This window comes from Drosophila hydei, unplaced genomic scaffold, assembly GCF_003285905.1.
Source record: "Drosophila hydei strain 15085-1641.00,03,60 unplaced genomic scaffold, DhydRS2 tig00000001-arrow-pilon, whole genome shotgun sequence".
Classification (NCBI taxonomy): domain Eukaryota; kingdom Metazoa; phylum Arthropoda; class Insecta; order Diptera; family Drosophilidae; genus Drosophila; species Drosophila hydei.
Genome location: NW_022045643.1, coordinates 1,825,161 through 1,850,305, shown reverse-complemented (window position 1 = coordinate 1,850,305; position 25,145 = coordinate 1,825,161). Strand labels below are relative to the sequence as shown.

At 42.9% G+C, this 25,145-nt stretch overlaps 1 protein-coding gene across 2 annotated transcripts in view; it reads left to right on the top strand.

Annotated features, from left to right (window-relative positions):
* Positions 1-25,145, top strand: part of LOC111603056 (titin-like) — a 56,276-nt gene that overhangs the window by 18,239 nt on the left and 12,892 nt on the right. For both annotated transcript variants that reach the window (XM_030225973.1, XM_030225974.1), the window contains 2 exons: positions 16,079-16,303; positions 16,837-24,924. In XM_030225973.1, coding sequence (XP_030081833.1) covers positions 16,079-16,303; positions 16,837-24,924 — 8,313 coding nt within the window. The remainder of the gene's footprint in view (positions 1-16,078; positions 16,304-16,836; positions 24,925-25,145) is intronic.

The window sequence follows — 25,145 nt, the reverse complement described above, 5'->3', positions numbered from 1 at the left end:
CGACAAGCAGCCCGAAACAACCGTCACTGTGGAAGAAGTTCCAGTGGAAGAGGAACAACCTGAAGAGATTCGGGAACTTCCAGAGGAAGTCCGTGTTGTTGAATCAGTAACCGAAGACGGCAAGCCCAAAAAGAAGAAGATACGCACACGTATTATCAAGAAGGTTAAGGGTGATAAGCAAGAGGTCACCAAGATTGAAACCGTCGAAGAATACGACAAGCAGCCCGAAACAACCGTCACTGTGGAAGAAGTTCCAGTGGAAAAGGAACAACCTGAAGAGATTCGGGAACTTCCTGAGGAAGTCCGTGTGATTGAATCGGTAGCCGAAGATGGCAAGCCCAAAAAGAAGAAGATACGCACACGTATTATCAAGAAGGTTAAGGGTGATAAGCAAGAGGTCACCAAGATTGAAACCGTCGAAGAAGACGACAAGCAGCCCGAAACAACCGTCACTGTGGAAGAAGTTCCAGTGGAAGAGGAACAACCTGAAGAGATTCGGGAACTTCCAGAGGAAGTCCGTGTTGTTGAATCAGTAACCGAAGACGGTAAGCCCAAAAAGAAGAAGATACGCACACGTATTATCAAGAAGGTTAAGGGTGATAAGCAAGAGGTCACCAAGATTGAAACCGTCGAAGAAGACGACAAGCAGCCCGAAACATCTGTCACTGTGGAAGAAGTTCCTGTAGAAGAGGAACAACCTGAAGAGATTCGGGAACTTCCAGAGGAAGTCCGTGTTGTTGAATCAGTAACCGAAGATGGCAAGCCCAAAAAGAAGAAGATACGCACACGTATTATCAAGAAGGTTAAGGGTGATAAGCAAGAGGTCACCAAGATTGAAACCGTCGAAGAAGACGACAAGCAGCCCGAAACAACCGTCACTGTGGAAGAAGTTCCAGTGGAAGTGGAACAACCTGAAGAGATTCGGGAACTTCCAGAGGAAGTCCGTGTTGTTGAATCAGTAACCGAAGACGGCAAGCCCAAAAAGAAGAAGATACGCACACGTATTATCAAGAAGGTTAAGGGTGATAAGCAAGAGGTCACCAAGATTGAAACCGTCGAAGAAGACGACAAGCAGCCCGAAACAACCGTCACTGTGGAAGAAGTTCCTGTAGAAGAGGAACAACCTGAAGAGATTCAGGAACTTCCAGAGGAAGTCCGTGTGGTTGAATCCGTAACCAAAGATGGCAAGCCCAAAAAGAAGAAGATACGCACACGTATTATCAAGAAGGTTAAGGGTGATAAGCAAGAGGTCACCAAGATTGAAACCGTCGAAGAAGACGACAAGCAGCCCGAAACAACTGTCACTGTGGAAGAAGTTCCAGTGGAAGAGGAACAACCTGAAGAGATTCGGGAACTTCCAGAGGAAGTCCGTGTTGTGGAATCAGTAACCGAAGACGGCAAGCCCAAAAAGAAGAAGATACGCACACGTATTATCAAGAAGGTTAAGGGTGATAAGCAAGAGGTCACCAAGATTGAAACCGTCGAAGAAGACGACAAGCAGCCCGAAACAACCGTCACTGTGGAAGAAGTTCCTGTAGAAGAGGAACAACCTGAAGAGATTCGGGAACTTCCAGAGGAAGTCCGTGTTGTGGAATCAGTAACCGAAGACGGCAAGCCCAAAAAGAAGAAGATACGCACACGTATTATCAAGAAGGTTAAGGGTGATAAGCAAGAGGTCACCAAGATTGAAACCGTCGAAGAAGACGACAAGCAGCCCGAAACAACCGTCACTGTGGAAGAAGTTCCTGTAGAAGAGGAACAACCTGAAGAGATTCGGGAACTTCCAGAGGAAGTCCGTGTTGTGGAATCAGTAACCGAAGACGGCAAGCCCAAAAAGAAGAAGATACGCACACGTATTATCAAGAAGGTTAAGGGTGATAAGCAAGAGGTCACCAAGATTGAAACCGTCGAAGAAGACGACAAGCAGCCCGAAACAACCGTCACTGTGGAAGAAGTTCCTGTAGAAGAGGAACAACCTGAAGAGATTCGGGAGCTTCCAGAGGAAGTCCGTGTGGTTGAATCAGTAACCGAAGAAGGCAAGCCCAAAAAGAAGAAGATACGCACACGTATTATCAAGAAGGTTAAGGGTGATAAGCAAGAGGTCACCAAGATTGAAACCGTCGAAGAAGACGACAAGCAGCCCGAAACAACCGTCACTGTGGAAGAAGTTCCAGTGGAAGAGGAACAACCTGAAGAGATTCGGGAACTTCCAGAGGAAGTCCGTGTTGTTGAATCAGTAACCGAAGACGGCAAACCCAAAAAGAAGAAGATACGCACACGTATTATCAAGAAGGTTAAGGGTGATAAGCAAGAGGTCACCAAGATTATAACCGTCGAAGAAGACGACAAGCAGCCCGAAACAACTGTCACTGTGGAAGAAGTTCCTGTAGAAGAGGAACAACCTGAAGAGATTCGGGAACTTCCTGAGGAAGTCCGTGTTGTTGAATCAGTAGCCGAAGATGGCAAGCCCAAAAAGAAGAAGATACGCACACGTATTATCAAGAAGGTTAAGGGTGATAAACAAGAGGTCACCAAGATTGAAACCGTCGAAGAAGATGACAAGCAGCCCGAAACAACTGTCACTGTGGAAGAAGTTCCTGTAGAAGAGGAACAACCTGAAGAGATTCAGGAACTTCCAGAGGAAGTCCGTGTGGTTGAATCAGTAACCGAAGATGGCAAGCCCAAAAAGAAGAAGATACGCACACGTATTATCAAGAAGGTTAAGGGTGATAAGCAAGAGGTCACCAAGATTGAAACCGTCGAAGAAGACGACAAGCAGCCCGAAACAACCGTCACTGTGGAAGAAGTTCCTGTAGAAGAGGAACAACCTGAAGAGATTCGGGAACTTCCAGAGGAAGTCCGTGTTGTGGAATCAGTAACCGAAGATGGCAAGCCCAAAAAGAAGAAGATACGCACACGTATTATCAAGAAGGTTAAGGGTGATAAGCAAGAGGTCACCAAGATTGAAACCGTCGAAGAAGACGACAAGCAGCCCGAAACAACTGTCACTGTGGAAGAAGTTCCTGTAGAAGAGGAACAACCTGAAGAGATTCAGGAGCTTCCAGAGGAAGTCCGTGTGGTTGAATCAGTAACCGAAGATGGCAAGCCCAAAAAGAAGAAGATTCGCACACGTATTATCAAGAAGGTTAAAGGTGATAAGCAAGAGGTCACCAAGATTGAAACCGTCGAAGAAGACGACAAGCAGCCCGAAACAACCGTCACTGTGGAAGAAGTTCCTGTAGAAGAGGAACAACCTGAAGAGATTCAGGAACTTCCAGAGGAAGTCCGTGTTTTAGAATCAGTAACCGAAGATGGCAAGCCCAAAAAGAAGAAGATACGCACACGTATTATCAAGAAGGTTAAGGGTGATAAGCAAGAGGTCACCAAGATTGAAACCGTCGAAGAAGACGACAAACAGCCCGAAACATCTGTCACTGTGGAAGAAGTTCCAGTGGAAGAGGAACAACCTGAAGAGATTCGGGAACTTCCAGAGGAAGTCCGTGTGGTTGAATCAGTAACCGAAGATGGCAAGCCCAAAAAGAAGAAGATACGCACACGTATTATCAAGAAGGTTAAGGGTGATAAGCAAGAGGTCACCAAGATTGAAACCGTTGAAGAAGATAACAAAGAGCCCGAAACAACTGTCACTGTGGAAGAAGTTCCAGTGGAAGAGGAACAACCTGAAGAGATTCGGGAACTTCCAGAGGAAGTCCGTGTTGTGGAATCAGTAACCGAAGACGGCAAGCCCAAAAAGAAGAAGATACGCACACGTATTATCAAGAAGGTTAAGGGTGATAAGCAAGAGGTCACCAAGATTGAAACCGTCGAAGAAGACGACAAGCAGCCCGAAACAACCGTCACTGTGGAAGAAGTTCCAGTGGAAGAGGAACAACCTGAAGAGATTCGGGAACTTCCAGAGGAAGTCCTTGTTGTGGAATCAGTAACCGAAGACGGCAAGCCCAAAAAGAAGAAGATACGCACACGTATTATCAAGAAGGTTAAGGGTGATAAGCAAGAGGTCACCAAGATTGAAACCGTCGAAGAAGACGACAAGCAGCCCGAAACAACTGTCACTGTGGAAGAAGTTCCTGTAGAAGAGGAACAACCTGAAGAGATTCGGGAACTTCCAGAGGAAGTCCGTGTTGTTGAATCAGTAACCGAAGATGGCAAGCCCAAAAAGAAGAAGATACGCACACGTATTATCAAGAAGGTTAAGGGTGATAAGCAAGAGGTCACCAAGATTGAAACCGTCGAAGAAGACGACAAGCAGCCCGAAATAACTGTCACTGTGGAAGAAGTTCCTGTAGAAGAGGAACAACCTGAAGAGATTCGGGAACTTCCAGAGGAAGTCCGTGTGGTTGAATCAGTAACCGACGACGGCAAGCCCAAAAAGAAGACGATTCGCACACGTATTATCAAGAAGGTTAAGGGTGATAAGCAAGAGGTCACCAAGATTGAAACCGTCGAAGAAGACGACAAGCAGCCCGAAACAACTTTCACTGTGGAAGAAGTTCCTGTAGAAGAGGAACAACCTGAAGACATTCGGGAACTTCCAGAGGAAGTCCGTGTTGTGGAATCAGTAACCGAAGACGGCAAGCCCAAAAAGAAGAAGACACGTACACGTATTATCAAGAAGGTTAAGGGTGATAAGCAAGAGGTCACCAAGATTGAAACCGTCGAAGAAGACGACAAGCAGCCCGAAACAACTGTCACTGTGGAAGAAGTTCCTGTAGAAGAGGAACAACCTGAAGAGATTCAGGAACTTCCAGAGGAAGTCCGTGTGGTTGAATCCGTAACCGAAGATGGCAAGCCCAAAAAGAAGAAGATACGCACACGTATTATCAAGAAGGTTAAGGGTGATAAGCAAGAGGTCACCAAGATTGAAACCGTCGAAGAAGACGACAAGCAGCCCGAAACAACTGTCACTGTGGAAGAAGTTCCTGTAGAAGAGGAACAACCTGAAGAGATTCGGGAACTTCCAGAGGAAGTCCGTGTTGTGGAATCAGTAACCGAAGACGGCAAGCCCAAAAAGAAGAAGATACGCACACGTATTATCAAGAAGGTTAAGGGTGATAAGCAAGAGGTCACCAAGATTGAAACCGTCGAAGAAGACGACAAGCAGCCCGAAACAACTGTCACTGTGGAAAAAGTTCCTGTAGAAGAGGAACAACCTGAAGAGATTCTGGAACTTCCAGAGGAAGTCCGTGTGGTTGAATCAGTAACCGAAGATGGCAAGCCCAAAAAGAAGAAGATACGCACACGTATTATCAAGAAGGTTAAGGGTGATAAGCAAGAGGTCACCAAGATTGAAACCGTCGAAGAAGACGACAAGCAGCCCGAAACAACCGTCACTGTGGAAGAAGCTCCAGTGGAAGAGGAACAACCTGAAGAGATTCGGGAACTCCCAGAGGAAGTCCGTGTTGTGGAATCAGTAACCGAAGATGGCAAGCCCAAAAAGAAGAAGATACGCACACGTATTATCAAGAAGGTTAAGGGTGATAAGCAAGAGGTCACCAAGATTGAAACCGTCGAAGAAGACGACAAGCAGCCCGAAACAACTGTCACTGTGGAAGAAGTTCCTGTAGAAGAGGAACAACCTGAAGAGATTCAGGAACTTCCAGAGGAAGTCCGTGTGGTTGAATCAGTAACCGAAGACGGCAAGCCCAAAAAGAAGAAGATACGCACACGTATTATCAAGAAGGTTAAGGGTGATAAGCAAGAGGTCACCAAGATTGAAACCGTCGAAGAAGACGACAAGCAGCCCGAAACAACTGTCACTGTGGAAGAAGTTCCTGTAGAAGAGGAACAACCTGAAGAGATTCAGGAACTCCCAGAGGAAGTCCGTGTTGTGGAATCAGTAACCGAAGATGGCAAGCCTAAAAAGAAGAAGATACGCACACGTATTATCAAGAAGGTTAAGGGTGATAAGCAAGAGGTCACCAAGATTGAAACCGTCGAAGAAGACGACAAGCAGCCCGAAACAACCGTCACTGTGGAAGAAGTTCCAGTGGAAGAGGAACAACCTGAAGAGATTCGGGAACTCCCAGAGGAAGTCCGTGTTGTGGAATCAGTAACCGAAGATGGCAAGCCCAAAAAGAAGAAGATACGCACACGTATTATCAAGAAGGTTAAGGGTGATAAGCAAGAGGTCACCAAGATTGAAACCGTCGAAGAAGACGACAAGCAGCCCGAAACAACCGTCACTGTGGAAGAAGTTCCAGTGGAAGAGGAACAACCTGAAGAGATTCGGGAACTCCCAGAGGAAGTCCGTGTTGTGGAATCAGTAACCGAAGATGGCAAGCCTAAAAAGAAGAAGATACGCACACGTATTATCAAGAAGGTTAAGGGTGATAAGCAAGAGGTCACCAAGATTGAAACCGTCGAAGAAGACGACAAGCAGCCCGAAACAACCGTCACTGTGGAAGAAGTTCCAGTGGAAGAGGAACAACCTGAAGAGATTCGGGAACTCCCAGAGGAAGTCCGTGTTGTGGAATCAGTAACCGAAGATGGCAAGCCCAAAAAGAAGAAGATACGCACACGTATTATCAAGAAGGTTAAGGGTGATAAGCAAGAGGTCACCAAGATTGAAACCGTCGAAGAAGACGACAAGCAGCCCCAAACAACTGTCACTGTGGAAGAAGTTCCTGTAGAAGAGGAACAACCTGAAGAGATTCAGGAACTTCCAGAGGAAGTCCGTGTGGTTGAATCAGTAACCGAAGACGGCAAGCCCAAAAAGAAGAAGATACGCACACGTATTATCAAGAAGGTTAAGGGTGATAAGCAAGAGGTCACCAAGATTGAAACCGTCGAAGAAGACGACAAGCACCCCGAAACAACCGTCACTGTGAAAGAAGTTCCAGTGGAAGAGGAACAACCTGAAGAGATTCGGGAACTTCCAGAGGAAGTCCGTGTTGTGGAATCAGTAACCGAAGATGGCAAGCCCAAAAAGAAGAAGATACGCACACGTATTATCAAGAAGGTTAAGGGTGATAAGCAAGAGGTCACCAAGATTGAAACCGTCGAAGAAGACGACAAGCAGCCCGAAACAACTGTCACTGTGGAAGAAGTTCCTGTAGAAGAGGAACAACCTGAAGAGATTCAGGAACTTCCAGAGGAAGTCCGTGTGGTTGAATCAGTAACCGAAGATGGCAAGCCCAAAAAGAAGAAGATACGCACACGTATTATCAAGAAGGTTAAGGGTGATAAGCAAGAGGTCACCAAGATTGAAACCGTCGAAGAAGACGACAAGCAGCCCGAAACAACTGTCACTGTGGAAGAAGTTCCTGTAGAAGAGGAACAACCTGAAGAGATTCGGGAACTTCCAGAGGAAGTCCGTGTTGTGGAATCAGTAACCGAAGACGGCAAGCCCAAAAAGAAGATGATACGCACACGTATTATCAAGAAGGTTAAGGGTGATAAGCAAGAGGTCACCAAGATTGAAACCGTCGAAGAAGACGACAAGCAGCCCGAAACAACTGTCAGTGTGGAAGAAGTTCCTGTAGAAGAGGAACAACCTGAAGAGATTCGGGAACTTCCAGAGGAAGTCCGTGTTGTGGAATCAGTAACCGAAGACGGCAAGCCCAAAAAGAAGAAGATACGCACACGTATTATCAAGAAGGTTAAGGGTGATAAGCAAGAGGTCACCAAGATTGAAACCGTCGAAGAAGACGACAAGCAGCCCGAAACAACTGTCACTGTGGAAGAAGTTCCTGTAGAAGAGGAACAACCTGAAGAGATTCGGGAACTTCCAGAGGAAGTCCGTGTTGTGGAATCAGTAACCGAAGACGGCAAGCCCAAAAAGAAGAAGATACGCACACGTATTATCAAGAAGGTTAAGGGTGATAAGCAAGAGGTCACCAAGATTGAAACCGTCGAAGAAGACGAAAAGCAGCCCGAAACAACTGTCACTGTGGAAGAAGTTCCTGTAGAAGAGGAACAACCTGAAGAGATTCAGGAACTTCCAGAGGAAGTCCGTGTGGTTGAATCAGTAACCGAAGATGGCAAGCCCAAAAAGAAGAAGATACGCACACGTATTATCAAGAAGGTTAAGGGTGATAAGCAAGAGATTACCAAGATTGAAACCGTCGAAGAAGACGACAAGCAACCCGAAACAACTGTCACTGTGGAAGAAGTTCCTGTAGAAGAGGAACAACCTGAAGAGATTCGGGAACTTCCAGAGGAAGTCCGTGTTGTGGAATCAGTAACCGAAGACGGCAAGCCCAAAAAGAAGAAGATACGCACACGTATTATCAAGAAGGTTAAGGGTGATAAGCAAGAGGTCACCAAGATTGAAACCGTCGAAGAAGACGACAAGCAGCCCGAAACAACTGTCACTGTGGAAGAAGTTCCTGTAGAAGAGGAACAACCTGAAGAGATTCGGGAACTTCCAGAGGAAGTCCGTGTTGTGGAATCAGTAACCGAAGACGGCAAGCCCAAAAAGAAGAAGATACGCACACGTATTATCAAGAAGGTTAAGGGTGATAAGCAAGAGGTCACCAAGATTGAAACCGTCGAAGAAGACGACAAGCAGCCCGAAACAACTGTCACTGTGGAAGAAGTTCCTGTGGAAGAGGAACAACCTGAAGAGATTCGGGAACTTCCAGAGGAAGTCCGTGTTGTGGAATCAGTAACCGAAGACGGCAAGCCCAAAAAGAAGAAGATACGCACACGTATTATCAAGAAGGTTAAGGGTGATAAGCAAGAGGTCACCAAGATTGAAACCGTCGAAGAAGACGACAAGCAGCCCGAAACAACTGTCACTGTGGAAGAAGTTCCTGTAGAAGAGGAACAACCTGAAGAGATTCAGGAACTTCCAGAGGAAGTCCGTGTGGTTGAATCAGTAACCGAAGACGGCAAGCCCAAAAAGAAGAAGATACGCACACGTATTATCAAGAAGGTTAAGGGTGATAAGCAAGAGGTCACCAAGATTGAAACCGTCGAAGAAGACGACAAGCAGCCCGAAACAACTGTCACTGTGGAAGAAGTTCCTGTAGAAGAGGAACAACCTGAAGAGATTCGGGAACTTCCAGAGGAAGTCCGTGTTGTGGAATCAGTAACCGAAGACGGCAAGCCCAAAAAGAAGAAGATACGCACACGTATTATCAAGAAGGTTAAGGGTGATAAGCAAGAGGTCACCAAGATTGAAACCGTCGAAGAAGACGACAAGCAGCCCGAAACAACTGTCACTGTGGAAGAAGTTCCTGTGGAAGAGGAACAACCTGAAGAGATTCGGGAACTTCCAGAGGAAATCCGTGTTGTGGAATCAGTAACCGAAGACGGCAAGCCCAAAAAGAAGAAGATACGCACACGTATTATCAAGAAGGTTAAGGGTGATAAGCAAGAGGTCACCAAGATTGAAACCGTCGAAGAAGACGACAAGCAGCCCGAAACAACTGTCACTGTGGAAGAAGTTCCTGTAGAAGAGGAACAACCTGAAGAGATTCGGGAACTTCCAGAGGAAGTCCGTGTGGTTGAATCAGTAACCGAAGACGGCAAGCCCAAAAAGAAGAAGATACGCACACGTATTATCAAGAAGGTTAAGGGTGATAAGCAAGAGGTTACCAAGATTGAAACCGTCGAAGAAGACGACAAGCAACCCGAAACAACTGTCACTGTGGAAGAAGTTCCTGTAGAAGAGGAACAACCTGAAGAGATTCGGGAACTTCCAGAGGAAGTCCGTGTTGTGGAATCAGTAACCGAAGACGGCAAGCCCAAAAAGAAGAAGATACGCACACGTATTATCAAGAAGGTTAAGGGTGATAAGCAAGAGGTCACCAAGATTGAAACCGTCGAAGAAGACGACAAGCAGCCCGAAACAACTGTCACTGTGGAAGAAGTTCCTGTAGAAGAGGAACTACCTGAAGAGATTCGGGAACTTCCAGAGGAAGTCCGTGTTGTGGAATCAGTAATCGAAGACGGCAAGCCCAAAAAGAAGAAGATACGCACACGTATTATCAAGAAGGTTAAGGGTGATAAGCAAGAGGTCACCAAGATTGAAACCGTCGAAGAAGACGACAAGCAGCCCGAAACAACTGTCACTGTGGAAGAAGTTCCTGTAGAAGAGGAACAACCTGAAGAGATTCAGGAACTTCCAGAGGAAGTCCGTGTGGTTGAATCAGTAACCGAAGACGGCAAGCCCAAAAAGAAGAAGATACGCACACGTATTATCAAGAAGGTTAAGGGTGATAAGCAAGAGGTCACCAAGATTGAAACCGTCGAAGAAGATGACAAGCAGCCCGAAACAACTGTCACTGTGGAAGAAGTTCCTGTAGAAGAGGAACAACCTGAAGAGATTCGGGAACTTCCAGAGGAAGTCCGTGTTGTGGAATCAGTAACCGAAGACGGCAAGCCCAAAAAGAAGAAGATACGCACACGTATTATCAAGAAGGTTAAGGGTGATAAGCAAGAGGTCACCAAGATTGAAACCGTCGAAGAAGACGACAAGCAGCCCGAAACAACTGTCACTGTGGAAGAAGTTCCTGTGGAAGAGGAACAACCTGAAGAGATTCGGGAACTTCCAGAGGAAGTCCGTGTTGTGGAATCAGTTACCGAAGACGGCAAGCCCAAAAAGAAGAAGATACGCACACGTATTATCAAGAAGGTTAAGGGTGATAAGCAAGAGGTTACCAAGATTGAAACCGTCGAAGAAGACGACAAGCAACCCGAAACAACTGTCACTGTGGAAGAAGTTCCTGTAGAAGAGGAACAACCTGAAGGGATTCAGGAACTTCCAGAGGAAGTCCGTGTGGTTGAATCAGTAACTGAAGATGGCAAGCCCAAAAAGAAGAAGATACGCACACGTATTATCAAGAAGGTTAAGGGTGATAAGCAAGAGGTCACCAAGATTGAAACCGTCGAAGAAGACGACAAGCAGCCCGAAACAACTGTCACTGTGGAAGAAGTTCCTGTAGAAGAGGAACAACCTGAAGAGATTCGGGAACTTCCAGAGGAAGTCCGTGTTGTGGAATCAGTAACCGAAGACGGCAAGCCCAAAAAGAAGAAGATACGCACACGTATTATCAAGAAGGTTAAGGGTGATAAGCAAGAGGTCACCAAGATTGAAACCGTCGAAGAAGACGACAAGCAGCCCGAAACAACTGTCACTGTGGAAGAAGTTCCTGTGGAAGAGGAACAACCTGAAGAGATTCGGGAACTTCCAGAGGAAGTCCGTGTTGTGGAATCAGTAACCGAAGACGGCAAGCCCAAAAAGAAGAAGATACGCACACGTATTATCAAGAAGGTTAAGGGTGATAAGCAAGAGGTCACCAAGATTGAAACCGTCGAAGAAGACGACAAGCAGCCCGAAACAACTGTCACTGTGGAAGAAGTTCCTGTGGAAGAGGAACAACCTGAAGAGATTCGGGAACTTCCAGAGGAAGTCCGTGTTGTGGAATCAGTAACCGAAGACGGCAAGCCCAAAAAGAAGAAGATACGCACACGTATTATCAAGAAGGTTAAGGGTGATAAGCAAGAGGTCACCAAGATTGAAACCGTCGAAGAAGACGACAAGCAGCCCGAAACAACTGTCACTGTGGAAGAAGTTCCTGTGGAAGAGGAACAACCTGAAGAGATTCGGGAACTTCCAGAGGAAGTCCGTGTTGTGGAATCAGTAACCGAAGACGGCAAGCCCAAAAAGAAGAAGATACGCACACGTATTATCAAGAAGGTTAAGGGTGATAAGCAAGAGGTTACCAAGATTGAAACCGTCGAAGAAGACGACAAGCAACCCGAAACAACTGTCACTGTGGAAGAAGTTCCTGTAGAAGAGGAACAACCTGAAGAGATTCAGGAACTTCCAGAGGAAGTCCGTGTGGTTGAATCAGTAACCGAAGATGGCAAGCCCAAAAAGAAGAAGATACGCACACGTATTATCAAGAAGGTTAAGGGTGATAAGCAAGAGGTCACCAAGATTGAAACCGTCGAAGAAGACGACAAGCAGCCCGAAACAACCGTCACTGTGGAAGAAGTTCCTGTAGAAGAGGAACAACCTGAAGAGATTCGGGAACTTCCAGAGGAAGTCCGTGTTGTGGAATCAGTAACCGAAGACGGCAAGCCCAAAAAGAAGAAGATACGCACACGTATTATCAAGAAGGTTAAGGGTGATAAGCAAGAGGTCACCAAGATTGAAACCGTCGAAGAAGACGACAAGCAGCCCGAAACAACCGTCACTGTGGAAGAAGTTCCTGTAGAAGAGGAACAACCAGAAGAGATTCAGGAACTTCCAGAGGAAGTCCGTGTGGTTGAATCAGTAACCGAAGATGGCAAGCCCAAAAAGAAGAAGATACGCACACGTATTATCAAGAAGGTTAAGGGTGATAAGCAAGAGGTCACCAAGATTGAAACCGTCGAAGAAGACGACAAGCAGCCCGAAACAACTGTCACTGTGGAAGAAGTTCCTGTAGAAGAGGAACTACCTGAAGAGATTCGGGAACTTCCAGAGGAAGTCCGTGTTGTGGAATCAGTAACCGAAGACGGCAAGCCCAAAAAGAAGAAGATACGCACACGTATTATCAAGAAGGTTAAGGGTGATAAGCAAGAGGTCACCAAGATTGAAACCGTCGAAGAAGACGACAAGCAGCCCGAAACAACTGTCACTGTGGAAGAAGTTCCAGTGGATGAGGAACAACCTGAAGAGATTCGGGAACTTCCAGAGGAAGTCCGTGTTGTGGAATCAGTAACCGAAGACGGCAAGCCCAAAAAGAAGAAGATACGCACACGTATTATCAAGAAGGTTAAGGGTGATAAGCAAGAGGTCACCAAGATTGAAACCGTCGAAGAAGACGACAAGCAACCCGAAACAACCGTCACTGTGGAAGAAGTTCCTGTAGAAGAGGAACAACCTGAAGAGATTCAGGAACTTCCAGAGGAAGTCCGTGTGGTTGAATCAGTAACCGAAGACGGCAAGCCCAAAAAGAAGAAGATACGCACACGTATTATCAAGAAGGTTAAGGGTGATAAGCAAGAGGTCACCAAGATTGAAACCGTCGAAGAAGACGACAAGCAGCCCGAAACAACTGTCACTGTGGAAGAAGTTCCTGTAGAAGAGGAACTACCTGAAGAGATTCGGGAACTTCCAGAGGAAGTCCGTGTTGTGGAATCAGTAACCGAAGATGGCAAGCCCAAAAAGAAGAAGATACGCACACGTATTATCAAGAAGGTTAAGGGTGATAAGCAAGAGGTCACCAAGATTGAAACCGTCGAAGAAGACGACAAGCAACCCGAAACAACCGTCACTGTGGAAGAAGTTCCTGTAGAAGAGGAACTACCTGAAGAGATTCGGGAACTTCCAGAGGAAGTCCGTGTGGTTGAATCAGTAACCGAAGATGGCAAGCCCAAAAAGAAGAAGATACGCACACGTATTATCAAGAAGGTTAAGGGTGATAAGCAAGAGGTCACCAAGATTGAAACCGTCGAAGAAGACGACAAGCAGCCCCAAACAACTGTCACTGTGGAAGAAGTTCCTGTAGAAGAGGAACAACCTGAAGAGATTCGGGAACTTCCAGAGGAAGTCCGTGTGGTTGAATCAGTAACCGAAGACGGCAAGCCCAAAAAGAAGAAGATACGCACACGTATTATCAAGAAGGTTAAGGGTGATAAGCAAGAGGTCACCAAGATTGAAACCGTCGAAGAAGACGACAAGCAGCCCGAAACAACCGTCACTGTGGAAGAAGTTCCAGTGGATGAGGAACAACCTGAAGAGATTCGGGAACTTCCAGAGGAAGTCCGTGTTGTTGAATCAGTAACCGAAGATGGCAAGCCCAAAAAGAAGAAGATACGCACACGTATTATCAAGAAGGTTAAGGGTGATAAGCAAGAGGTCACCAAGATTAAAACCGTCGAAGAAGACGACAAACAGCCCGAAACATCTGTCACTGTGGAAGAAGTTCCTGTAGAAGAGGAACTACCTGAAGAGATTCGGGAACTTCCAGAGGAAGTCCGTGTGGTTGAATCAGTAACCGAAGATGGCAAGCCCAAAAAGATGAAGATACGCACACGTATTATCAAGAAGGTTAAGGGTGATAAGCAAGAGGTCACCAAGATTGAAACCGTCGAAGAAGACGACAAGCAGCCCGAAACAACCGTCACTGTGGAAGAAGTTCCAGTGGATGAGGAACAACCTGAAGAGATTCGGGAACTTCCAGAGGAAGTCCGTGTTGTTGAATCAGTAACCGAAGATGGCAAGCCCAAAAAGAAGAAGATACGCACACGTATTATCAAGAAGGTTAAGGGTGATAAGCAAGAGGTCACCAAGATTAAAACCGTCGAAGAAGACGACAAGCAGCCCCAAACAACTGTCACTGTGGAAGAAGTTCCTGTAGAAGAGGAACAACCTGAAGAGATTCGGGAACTTCCAGAGGAAGTCCGTGTGATTGAATCAGTAACCGAAGATGGCAAGCCCAAAAAGAAGAAGATACGCACACGTATTATCAAGAAGGTTAAGGGTGATAAGCAAGAGGTCACCAAGATTGAAACCGTCGAAGAAGATGACAAGCAACCCGAAACAACTGTGACAGTGGAAGAAATTCCTGTAGACGAGGAACAACCTGATGAAATCGAGGAGCTTCCGGAAGAGGTTCGCGTAGTTGAAATTTTATCCGACGACGGCACACCCAAGAAAAAGAAAATACGCACACGTGTTATCAAGAAAGTTAGAGGAGATAAACAGGAAATCACCAAAATTGAAACTGTGGAAGAGGATGATAAAAAGCCGGAAACTACTATTACTGTGGAAGAAGCAGATACTCACAGCCCTCTTGGCGAAAAAATTTATTTGAAGAAGAGAGTTGTTGTGCGCAAACCCGAAGATGATGTGTCTGTTTTTGAATTGCCTGAAAGAAAATCAATAATTCTTTCTGAAAAAGAGGATGGGACTCCAACTAAGACAGTTATTAAAACAAAAATTATTAAAAAGGTGAAAGGCGCTAACATGGAAGTTACCAAAGTTCAAACAGTCGAGGAATATGAGAAGCCAACCCAGACGAAAGTAACAGTTGAAAACTTCCAAGCGCCTTTCCCAAATCTTCCGGAAGAAATGGTCAGTGAAGTTGTTGTTTTGCCTGAAGAAACCCTAGAGACTGAAATTCTGGACAAAGATGGTGTACAAAAACTTCTTAAGACTAAAAAGCGTGTGATAAAGAAGCCGAAAGATGAATTTAAAGAGGAAGTAACGGAAATTGATATTACTGAACAAGAATCAGGCGAACCCGTCTATACTATAACGATCAATGAACTTCCATACACTGAGCCTGTTCAAACTGATAGTAGGTCAGTTGAGTTACCAGAACAAATAACTGAACTCGAAGTCACTTCTCCAGACGGAACAAAAAAGAAGAAAATTGTTAAGACCCGAGCATTTAAAACGAAGATAGATGAAAATCACGATGAAGTCACTACGGTTAATACGGTTGAAGAAGAAAATATGGAGCCAATAACCAGTGTGCTTGTTGAAGTCGTTCCAGTCGATGAAACTTCTACTTTACCAATTCCTATTGAGGAATTGCCAGAAGAAATTGTGTTTACTGAAGAAATTGCCGACAATAAGAAGCCACGGAAAAAGACAACAAAAACACGAACATTTAAAAAACAAGGTCCTCAGGATGAAGAATATTATCAAATACAAACAGTTGAAGAGGAAGGCAAAGAGCCATATTCACTTATACGCGTTGTTAGTGATGAAAATATTGCTGACATTATTGATATCAGTAAGCTAGATGACGAACAACTTCCCAAACACAAAAAACAAAAGCCACACAAACCTAAGGGTAAGAACACAAACCACAACACTCAGCATACACCACATTTTACACTAGAACTACAATTGAAGTATACGCAAAATACCATTTATATTTTATTAATTGGGAGGCGCAAATAATTAGACACAGTTTAATTTCTAAATTGATTTTTTTACTTTTTTATTTATTTTTTTTTTTTAAATTGTGATAGTTGAGCCTAAAGGCCAAACTTTTATTAACTTATTTAAGTTAAGTTTAGATTAAAGCAACATTTCTAGACTGTTAATAACAAATTTTTTTGATCATTCCATATTAATTAAAAAAAAAACATTACAACATAAACACAGCGGAGAAACAACAACCCGAACACACTGAAACGGAACACCCAACTTACATAACAACATTTAAGTCTGTACAAAACGAAGATGGAGAAACTTCGATTCAAACAGAAAGTAAGAGAATTTCTCAGGAGGAAGGCATCGTTGTTGAGGAAGTACTCAGTGACACAGAACCACTTATGGAAGACACCACACAATCAAACATTGAAATTGTCGAAGTCAACGAGCCTACAGGTGATTTTCTTTTCATATTTTCTTTTACACATATACCCAAGTACATGCATATTTCGGTGCTATGTACTTTTATTCCTGATTCATATGACTAGAGTCTAAAAAATCACAAATACGTGAACGATAGGTTACAAAATTAATTGCGATTTAAACGTTTTGAATCAAAGCAAAACAAAGTAGCTTTCAATTTAGTAACACAAACAAGATCTACACACAAGAACACAAAATTCTGTTTGAAAACTTTTGGCACTATATACTTACTAACAAGATTGACTAGAACACTTTTACATAATCACATAAGTATTCTAGTACGATATGTATACTGAGGTTGTATTTGTACACTTAAAAAACAAGCATAAAACGTACATTACAAACAATGATCAACAATTTAGTTAACATTATATGCAAGCATCTCAAACACTTAACTTTATGAACTACAAAGTTGATGTGTTTTAACGCATTATAGAAAATGCAAATATAATCTTAACAAATTAGTTTAGTGCTAACACACAAACACATAATTTTTTCTCAAACAGACCAATACAACAAAGAGTACACTATCACAGAACCCGAAGATGCAAGTGCAGATAACACCGAACAAACACCGACCAAAGTTAAGAAACCCAAACAGAAAAAGACACAACCAGAACAATTCGAACAGATTGACGAGACAGGGGAAGATGAGGGAGGTTCTGGGGAACCTATAGACAAAACTAAACCGAAACGCAAGCCAAAGGTTGAACAACTAGAGGAAGATGAGGTTGAAAAAACTGCTAATGAAGAACAGGGTACGGAACCAACTAAGAAAAAAGATAAGCCAAAGAAGAAAAAGATCGTCAAATCAAAACGCGATGAAATGGATGACTACATACAGTTCCTAATCCATCAGGAAATACCAAAAACCGTTTTACAGCCGTATGTACGTACGGAAATGGAACATCCGCAAAATGCTCGGCGAGACTCGTTTATTAAGCCCATGAAGCTAACTCCCATGAAAATTGAGAAAATAGAAGTGAAGAAACCTAGGATGGTTGAAATAAGTTCTGTGGTCGAATTTCCGCAAATGCTCAAGCTCAAAACTCCTAAACAGCGTCCACAAGAGGAAAAGAAGAAGAAATTGAATGAAGCATCCTTTAAAAATAAGAAACTTAAGAGCTGGATAAGATTTATACCTTATTCGCCATACTGCTTCCCGTATACAGTTATTGACATGGAAACTAATCAAGATAATGGTGAACTTTCGCGAACTATAGAGGAAGCGGAAGAAGTATTAAAGAAGCGGCCAAAGAAATTCAAGCATACAAAGCCCGTAAAAGCCGAACTGGAAGAACTAGATTTGGAAGCATTTGAAGATAAAAAGGAGCCAGTAGATGAACAGCCAGACAAACCAAAATATCAACGCGGTAAGAAGGACACAAAAGAAAAGGATGAAAAGCCAAAGAAATTGAAAATTGGCAAGGGTAAAATTCCAGAAAATATCGAATCCACCGAAACCGTGGAATTAAAACCAGTCAAATTTGACGAGAGTGTCGAAGAAACAACTGAGAAGCCAGAGCAAAAGCCCAAACAAAAGAAACCGGCTAAGAAGACAAAGCCATCCACAGAGTCTGATGATAATCTAAGCTTCAAGCCAGATTTGAGTGATGAGGACACTGAAGATAAAGAAATCCAATCTCTCTTCAAATTCGAAGTCATTGAAATGGAACCCGAGGAAGTGGTAGAGGATACCACTGAAAGTGTTGTGCATCCCGTTAAAGAACCAAAGAAAAAACGCAAGCTAAAGCTTAAAACTGAATTAGAAGAGAACATAATTGAGATTGTCGAAGTTTCTCCGAATGATGCAGATGATAAGCAATATGAAGTTACAGTGACTAGTTCTGAAGTTAACGAGGATCAGCCCAAGGAAAAGAAAATACTCAAAAAGAAAATAAAACGTATGAATAAAGAAGAACTAGACGAGTTTGTAGCAGAGCTCAAAGAAGAGCCCGATCAAACATTCTATGAAACTGCTATGACTGATTTCTATGAAGTTAAGTTAACTGAACTCGAACCTGAGATGACTTCTGATGAAAATGTGCCGAAAAAGACTCCTAAGCGTAAAATTTTGCATAAGCGGGGAGACAAAGAAGAGATTCTAGAAATTGTAGAAACTCTTCCTTCATCCGGCGAGGAGCCATTATACGAGATAATAGTTACATCTGTTGAGCCCGAAGATCAGACTGATACTGAAAAGACAGTTGAGAAACCAAAACAAAGATCTAGGAAAATGAAAAAGGATGATCTAGATGCGTATATACAGCAGCTGATAAATGCAGAGATTCCAACAACTGAACTTGAGCGATATGAAAAAACTGAGATTGATGCAAAACCAAAGAAACCAAAGAAACATAAGACCAAACAACCACAGGCTCCCATCGATGAAGGTGAAGCTTTTGAAGTGGGCATCACACAGGAAGAACCAGTTAAGAAACCCAAGGTCAAGAAACCGAAGCCTGAACCTAAAGTCGAAGAAGAAAAGATAACTGAGCCGGAAACTGTTATTGAATACGATGAATTCACAATCAGCACAATTGATACGCAGCCCAGTGCTCAACAAATTGAAGAAGAAACAATTGAGACTGTTCCACTCGATGTGGATGACATAATAACCGATATTGGCGAGACTCTCCCTATTGTGGTATTGGAGGAGTACACTGAGACAATTCCTGAATCTATTGAAGAAGTTACCAAGCCAGAAACTAAATTAGTTAAGCGGCGCAAGGTGAAAACAAGGAAGGGATCCAAGCAGTACGAAATAGAAATCGTGGAAAGCCTACAGCCGGATGTTTCTGATGAGGAAGCAAAGGTTACAGTTATAACAACTGAGGTCGTTGAAGAAAGTACTGATGTACCGATTGAAGACAAGCCAGAAACACCAAAGAAGATTGTCAAAAAGGTGAAAAAAGATAAACTCAAGGAGTACATTGTCAAGATCGTCGATGAAGTACCAACAGAACTGCTTGCCAACATTTCTGAAGATGTATCCACCGTGGTAGATGTGAAGCCCATTGAGGATGATGATGTCACATCTTTCAAGACTACTGTTGTTGACGATATTAGCGAAGATGAGCTCAAGCCAGAAGAAGAATTGGTTGAAAGTCCAACTAGCAAGCCAAAGGATAAAAAGAAGAAATCAACTAAGCCAAAGAAAGTTACAATTATTGAAGAGCAGCCAGTACAGATCGAAGACAACACTGAGCAAGAGACGTATCCTGAGGAGGCTGAAGAAATAACTCAGATACCGTCCTTCGATGATTATTCAGTTGAAATAACAGAAACGGCTCCTAAACCAAAGAAGAAAGCGCCGAAGAAGAAACCTGAGAAAACAACGCCTGCTCCGATCTCTGAACAGACAGTTCGTATTGAGGAATTCGCTCCTGAAATAATAACTGAACAAGTTATCAATGAACAAGGCGAGGAGGTAGAACGTATTACAACAAAGCGAAGACTTAAGAAGAAGGAAGGTCCAAAGGAATATCTAATCGAAGTTGTTGAAACTTACGAAGAAAACAAGCCCGAAGCAGAATTAGTTATTGAGACTACTGAAATATTACCAGAAACAGAAACTGAAACACCCAAAGATCACAAAGTCAAGGTTGTAAAGAAAAAGAAACCCAAATCAGAGAGTCTAGATAGTTATATTCAGAAGCTAATAGAAGAGGAGGTTCCAAAAACAGAGCTTGAAGTTTATGAAACAACTGAAATAGATTCATCACCGGAAATCAAGCAACCGAAAAAGATAAAGAAACACCATAAGAAAATCACTGAAGTAGTTGATGGAGTCCCACATACAGTACACGAATTTACCATTCAAGAGTTCGAGCCAGAAGAAGTGGAGCAAGTTCCTGAAGCCGTTATAGAGTTAGTGGAGGAAGAAATCCCAGAAACGCAGCCTGAAGACTTCGAAGTAAAACCAACTGAAGAACAGCCAAAACGTAAGCCGAAGAAGGAAAAGAAATCTAAGGTGTCAGTGGTTGATCAAGAGCCAGTTAGCATTGAAGATATTGCGGAAACTGTTGAAATTACAAAGGTAGTTGAGGATGATGGCGCTACTAAAGAGGTTCAAGTGAAGAAGCGTAAGGTCATACGCAAGCAAGGTCCAAAGGAACACGTTTTTGAAATAACAGAGACATCTACTAACGAAGAGCCTTTGGCTGAAGTCACCATTGTTGATATTACAGAAGATGAAAAGCCTAGTGAATCAGATAATGTTAAACCGAAGCGTAAATCACCAATTAAATTGCCAAAGAAACTTAAGCCCGAGGACATTGAAAGCTATGTAATAAATATCGTGGAAGAGTTTATTGAGCCAATAGAGCAGTTTGAGGATATTACCCAAGTCCAGGAAACTCCTGAAGCGGTTGTTGAAGAAGTTACTCAAGTTGAGGAAGTTCCCGAAGAAACTGTCGAAGAAATCACTGAAGATAAAATCGCTAAAATAAAAACTAAAACGACAAAGCCTAAGAAAACCAGCAAAAAACCAGAAGATCACACAATCCGTATTGAAGAGCTTGCTCCTGAAACCACAATTGAAGACATTGTAAATGAAGAAGGAGAAGAAGTTAAGCAGGTTAAAACTATAAAGAAACTCAAGAAAAAAGAAGGACCCAAAGAGTATTTGATTGAAATAACCGAAACCTATCAAGAGAATAAGCCAGACGCCGATGTTGAAGTAATAACTACGGAAATACCTGCAGAAGTAGCAGCTACGATAGATGAAGAACAGCCAGCGAAGGTAGTTAAGAAATCGAAAAAGAAGAAGGCCGTAAAGGATGACTTAGATAAATATATTCAAGAACTTATTGAACAAGAAATTACAAAGACGGACTTGGAGCAATATGAGCCCACGGAAATCGACGCAAAACCTAAGCCTAAGAAAAAAGTCAAAACCCATCATAAAAAGAGTGTGGAAATAATTGATGGTCTTCCCGTTACTGTTCATGAATATGATGTTTCCGAATTAGAGCCTGACCTTACAGAGGAAGATAAGGAATCTGTAATATCAGAGAAGCCTGAAGAGTTGCCTTTGGAGCATGATGAACCCGACAAATACTTAGTAAACGTACTAGACGAAATCTTAGAACCAACACAGACCATTGAAGACATAACTGACGAGCCGACGACAAAGCCTAAGAAAGAAAAACCACAGAAAAAGAAGAAGGTTGAAAAAGTTCCAATAGTCTTAGATGAAATAGCTGAAACGACTGAAGTTATTCAACAGCCCACAGAAGATGGTGTTGTGAAAGAAGTGACTGTGAAGAAGCGTAAGGTTACTCATAGAAAGGGTTCTAAGCAAAGCGTATTTGAGATAACGGAAACCACTAGCGATGACCATCCCATGGCGGAAGTGACAGTCGTTGAGTTAACAGAAATTGAACTATCAGTGACTGAAGAAACGCCCGTTATTGAACAAAAAGTAATAAAGAAACCCAAAAAGCTAAAGAAGGAAGATATACAGGAATATGTTATCAGTGTAATTGACGATTTTGTGCAAGAAATACCCGTCGAAACAGTTGAAGAAGATGTCAAGGAAATTGTCGAAGAGAAAAAGAAGAAGACCAAAAAGTCTCCAAAGGAATATAAATACAGCGAAGAAGAAAGCTTGCCCGACAAACTTGAAATTCCTGAAGAGGAACAGCCTGATCAGCCTGATGATGCAGCACTTGAAACACCAGAAGAATTCACTGACTTTGCTGTAGATGTTAAAGAAACTGTTCCCACTGAAGAAAAGAAACCTAAAAAACCGAAGAAGCAAATTAAGTCAAAGCCTGTCGAAGAAACAGAAGAGGATAAACACCCCGACTATAATGTAAAGATATCTTCAGTGGATGAAATAGAGGAGCCTGAATTACCAGAGTCTGAAATTGAACTTTTGGAGTCAGAGGCAGTACAGCCAACAGAGGAACCAGTTTTCCAAATAGAAGAAATCGAAACTAAGCCGGAAATAGTTGAAGAACAGGACGAACTTGGTGAAACAACTAAGAAGGTTGTCAACAAGCGCAAGATCAGAAAGCAAGTTGGTCCCAAAGAAGAGATTATAGAAATTGTCGAGACTGAAAAGGATGGCGTACCAGTATATGAAGTCTCAGTAACTGTTGAAGAGGCTGAAAAAGAAATCGAAGAAACTCCTCAAGAAGAAAAGCCAAAGAAGGTCAAGAAGACTAAAAAGGTGCCCAAAGATGACTTACACGACTATATACAAAAACTTATAGAGCAGGATATTCCAAAATCTGAATTGGAGAAATATGAAAAGATAGACTTCGACGAACCAGTTAAAATGAAAAAGAAAAAGCCTGTGAAGAAGGTTAAAATTACAGAGGAAGAAGTACCAGATGTAACTGAACAGTTAATAACAGAATCTCCAGAAGATAAGACCCAACCATTAGAAAGTCCTTTGGATGAATCTCTGGCAATGGTTACGATTAAAGAATTCGCAGCGCCAACACCAAAAGAAACATCCTTCGAAGTTACAGTTCTAGAAGAATTTGTGGAAAATAAGCCGATCCCCGATGAGGAAGGTGAGATTAAAGTCAAGGAAGTAAAAACAAAGAAAATAAAGCACAAAAAGGGCCCAGAAGAGGTGATTCATGACATAACAGTTGTGCAGGACAAGGATACCGGTGAATCTGAAATTACTATTGTGACATCAAGTCCTAACGAAACTGAAGATCAGCATGAGGTAACTGTTAAGCAAAAGCGTACCAAAAAAGTGAAAAAGGATGATGTTGATGATTTCATCAAAACAGTTATTGAAGAAGATATACCAAAGGAAGAGCCAACCGCCGTTGTTGATGTTACTGAGGAAACAGTTCCTAAGCAAGTTCCAGAAAAGCCAAAGAAGGTTAAGAAGAAGGAAACAGTCCCAACAACAGAAGAAACTCCAACGCCCACAGATACAGTAGAAATCGTTGAAAGTCTCCCAGAAGAACAACCAACTGAACAGTTCAAGATAGATGTCGAAGACACAACTCCAGTCGTCGAGTCTGATAAGGAACATGAAATAACTGAAGAAGTAGTAGAGCCACAGAAGAAAAAGAAGCCTTCGAAGCAAAAGGTTAAAGTTTCTGAAGAGCAACCTCAGGAAGAAACTGTTGTGGAACCTTTGGAGGTTATAGAAAAGGAGACTGATATCGAAGAGCCAGAAAATCAAGAGTATAGTGTTACTTTCTCGGAGGAAGAACCTAAAGTTGAGGAGAAACCAGAAAAGAAGCCCAAGAAGGTTAAGCAAAAACCAGATCAACCAGACGAATCCTCCTACGAAATCTCTGTCAAGGAAAGCTATATTCAACCGGAAGATCTTCCATCAGTAGTTGAAATTATCGAAAGTGAAACTAAAGCGGAAGAAACCACAGACGATGCTGGCGAGGTCCATAAGGTCGTTACAACAAAACGTAAGATTAAACGTCCAAAAGGAGAAACTGATGAAATTATTGAAATAATCGAAGTAGTTACTGATGACCAGCCCGATGCAGAGATTACAATTGTAGAGTATGAACCGGTGCAAGAAGAAGAAGAAGAGAAGCCGAAGACACCGAAAAAGAAATCCAAGAAAGTGAAAAAGGACGATATCCATGACTATATACAGAAACTTATAGATATGGAAACTCCTAAGACTGAACTGGAGAAATATGAGAAAATGGAATTCGAGCCAACAACCAAAGATAAGCCTACTAAAACTGAAGATATTGAAGTGGTAGAAGAGTCGCCAACTGATAAGCCAAAGAAGGACAAAAAGTCTAGGCCAAAAGAGTCACCAAAGAAAGAGGAATCTTTACCAGAGCCTGTGGCCGAAATTAAGGTTATCGAAGAGGATGTGGTGGAGGAGCCGAAGGCAGTTGAAGTGGTTGAAGTTCAGCCGGAGGAAGTGCAGTACACTGAAACAATCACTGAAGAAGGCCTTCCAGTTCAAGAGAAAACTACTAAGCGAGTATTAAAGAAAAAGGGTCCCAAGGAAGACACCACCTTTAAGATAACAACAGTCGAAAGCGAAAATAGTGATACCGTAACTGTAATCGTTGATGAGGAACCTGAAATCGCGCCAGTTGAGGCTATTGAAACTAAGCCAGAGGAAATAGTTGAAGACAAGCCGAAGCCCAAACCTAAGCCAAAGAAGGTTGTAAAGAAGGTTAAAAAAGACGATTTAGACGATTATGTTAGGCAACTGATAGAGGAAGAAATACCCAAGACTGAAAAAGAGGTTTATGAAAAAGTAGAAATGCCCGATAAGCCGAAAGACAAATCCCCAACAGAGAGTACTTTAGAAGAAGTTAAGTCTAGCGAACCCGAAATACCATTAGCAGCTGCTGATTCAACCAAACCTAAAAAGACGAAAACACCTAAGCCAAAACCAGTTGATGTAGTCGAACAAAGACAAGACGAACCTACAGAAGAGACAATTCCCAAGACATCAGAAATTACAGAAGACACAACAACTCAAATTGCACACCCCGAGGACACAGCCACTGCACAAATTACACCAAGCGCACAAGATGAAATACCTACTCAAGATGACACTAAAGATACAGTTCAAAAAACAATTAAGCATAAGAAAGCAAAGCCAGACACAGTAAAAAGCGTTGAAACAAGTAAGTTATTAGCTGAGAGTTTATTGAGGCTTAAAACTTCCACCGCACACGCAGCACCTGCTCCTTTTGTCTGTGTCTTTTGCCTATTGTTTATTCCAACGTTGACTTCCACTATTTCGCGCCTACACCTTCCTCTCTCACTCTCTCTATTCTTTTACTCTTTCTTGCTCTCCCTCCCCCTTCTGCTGATTTTCTACTGTCTAATTTGAGTAGTCTCAGCT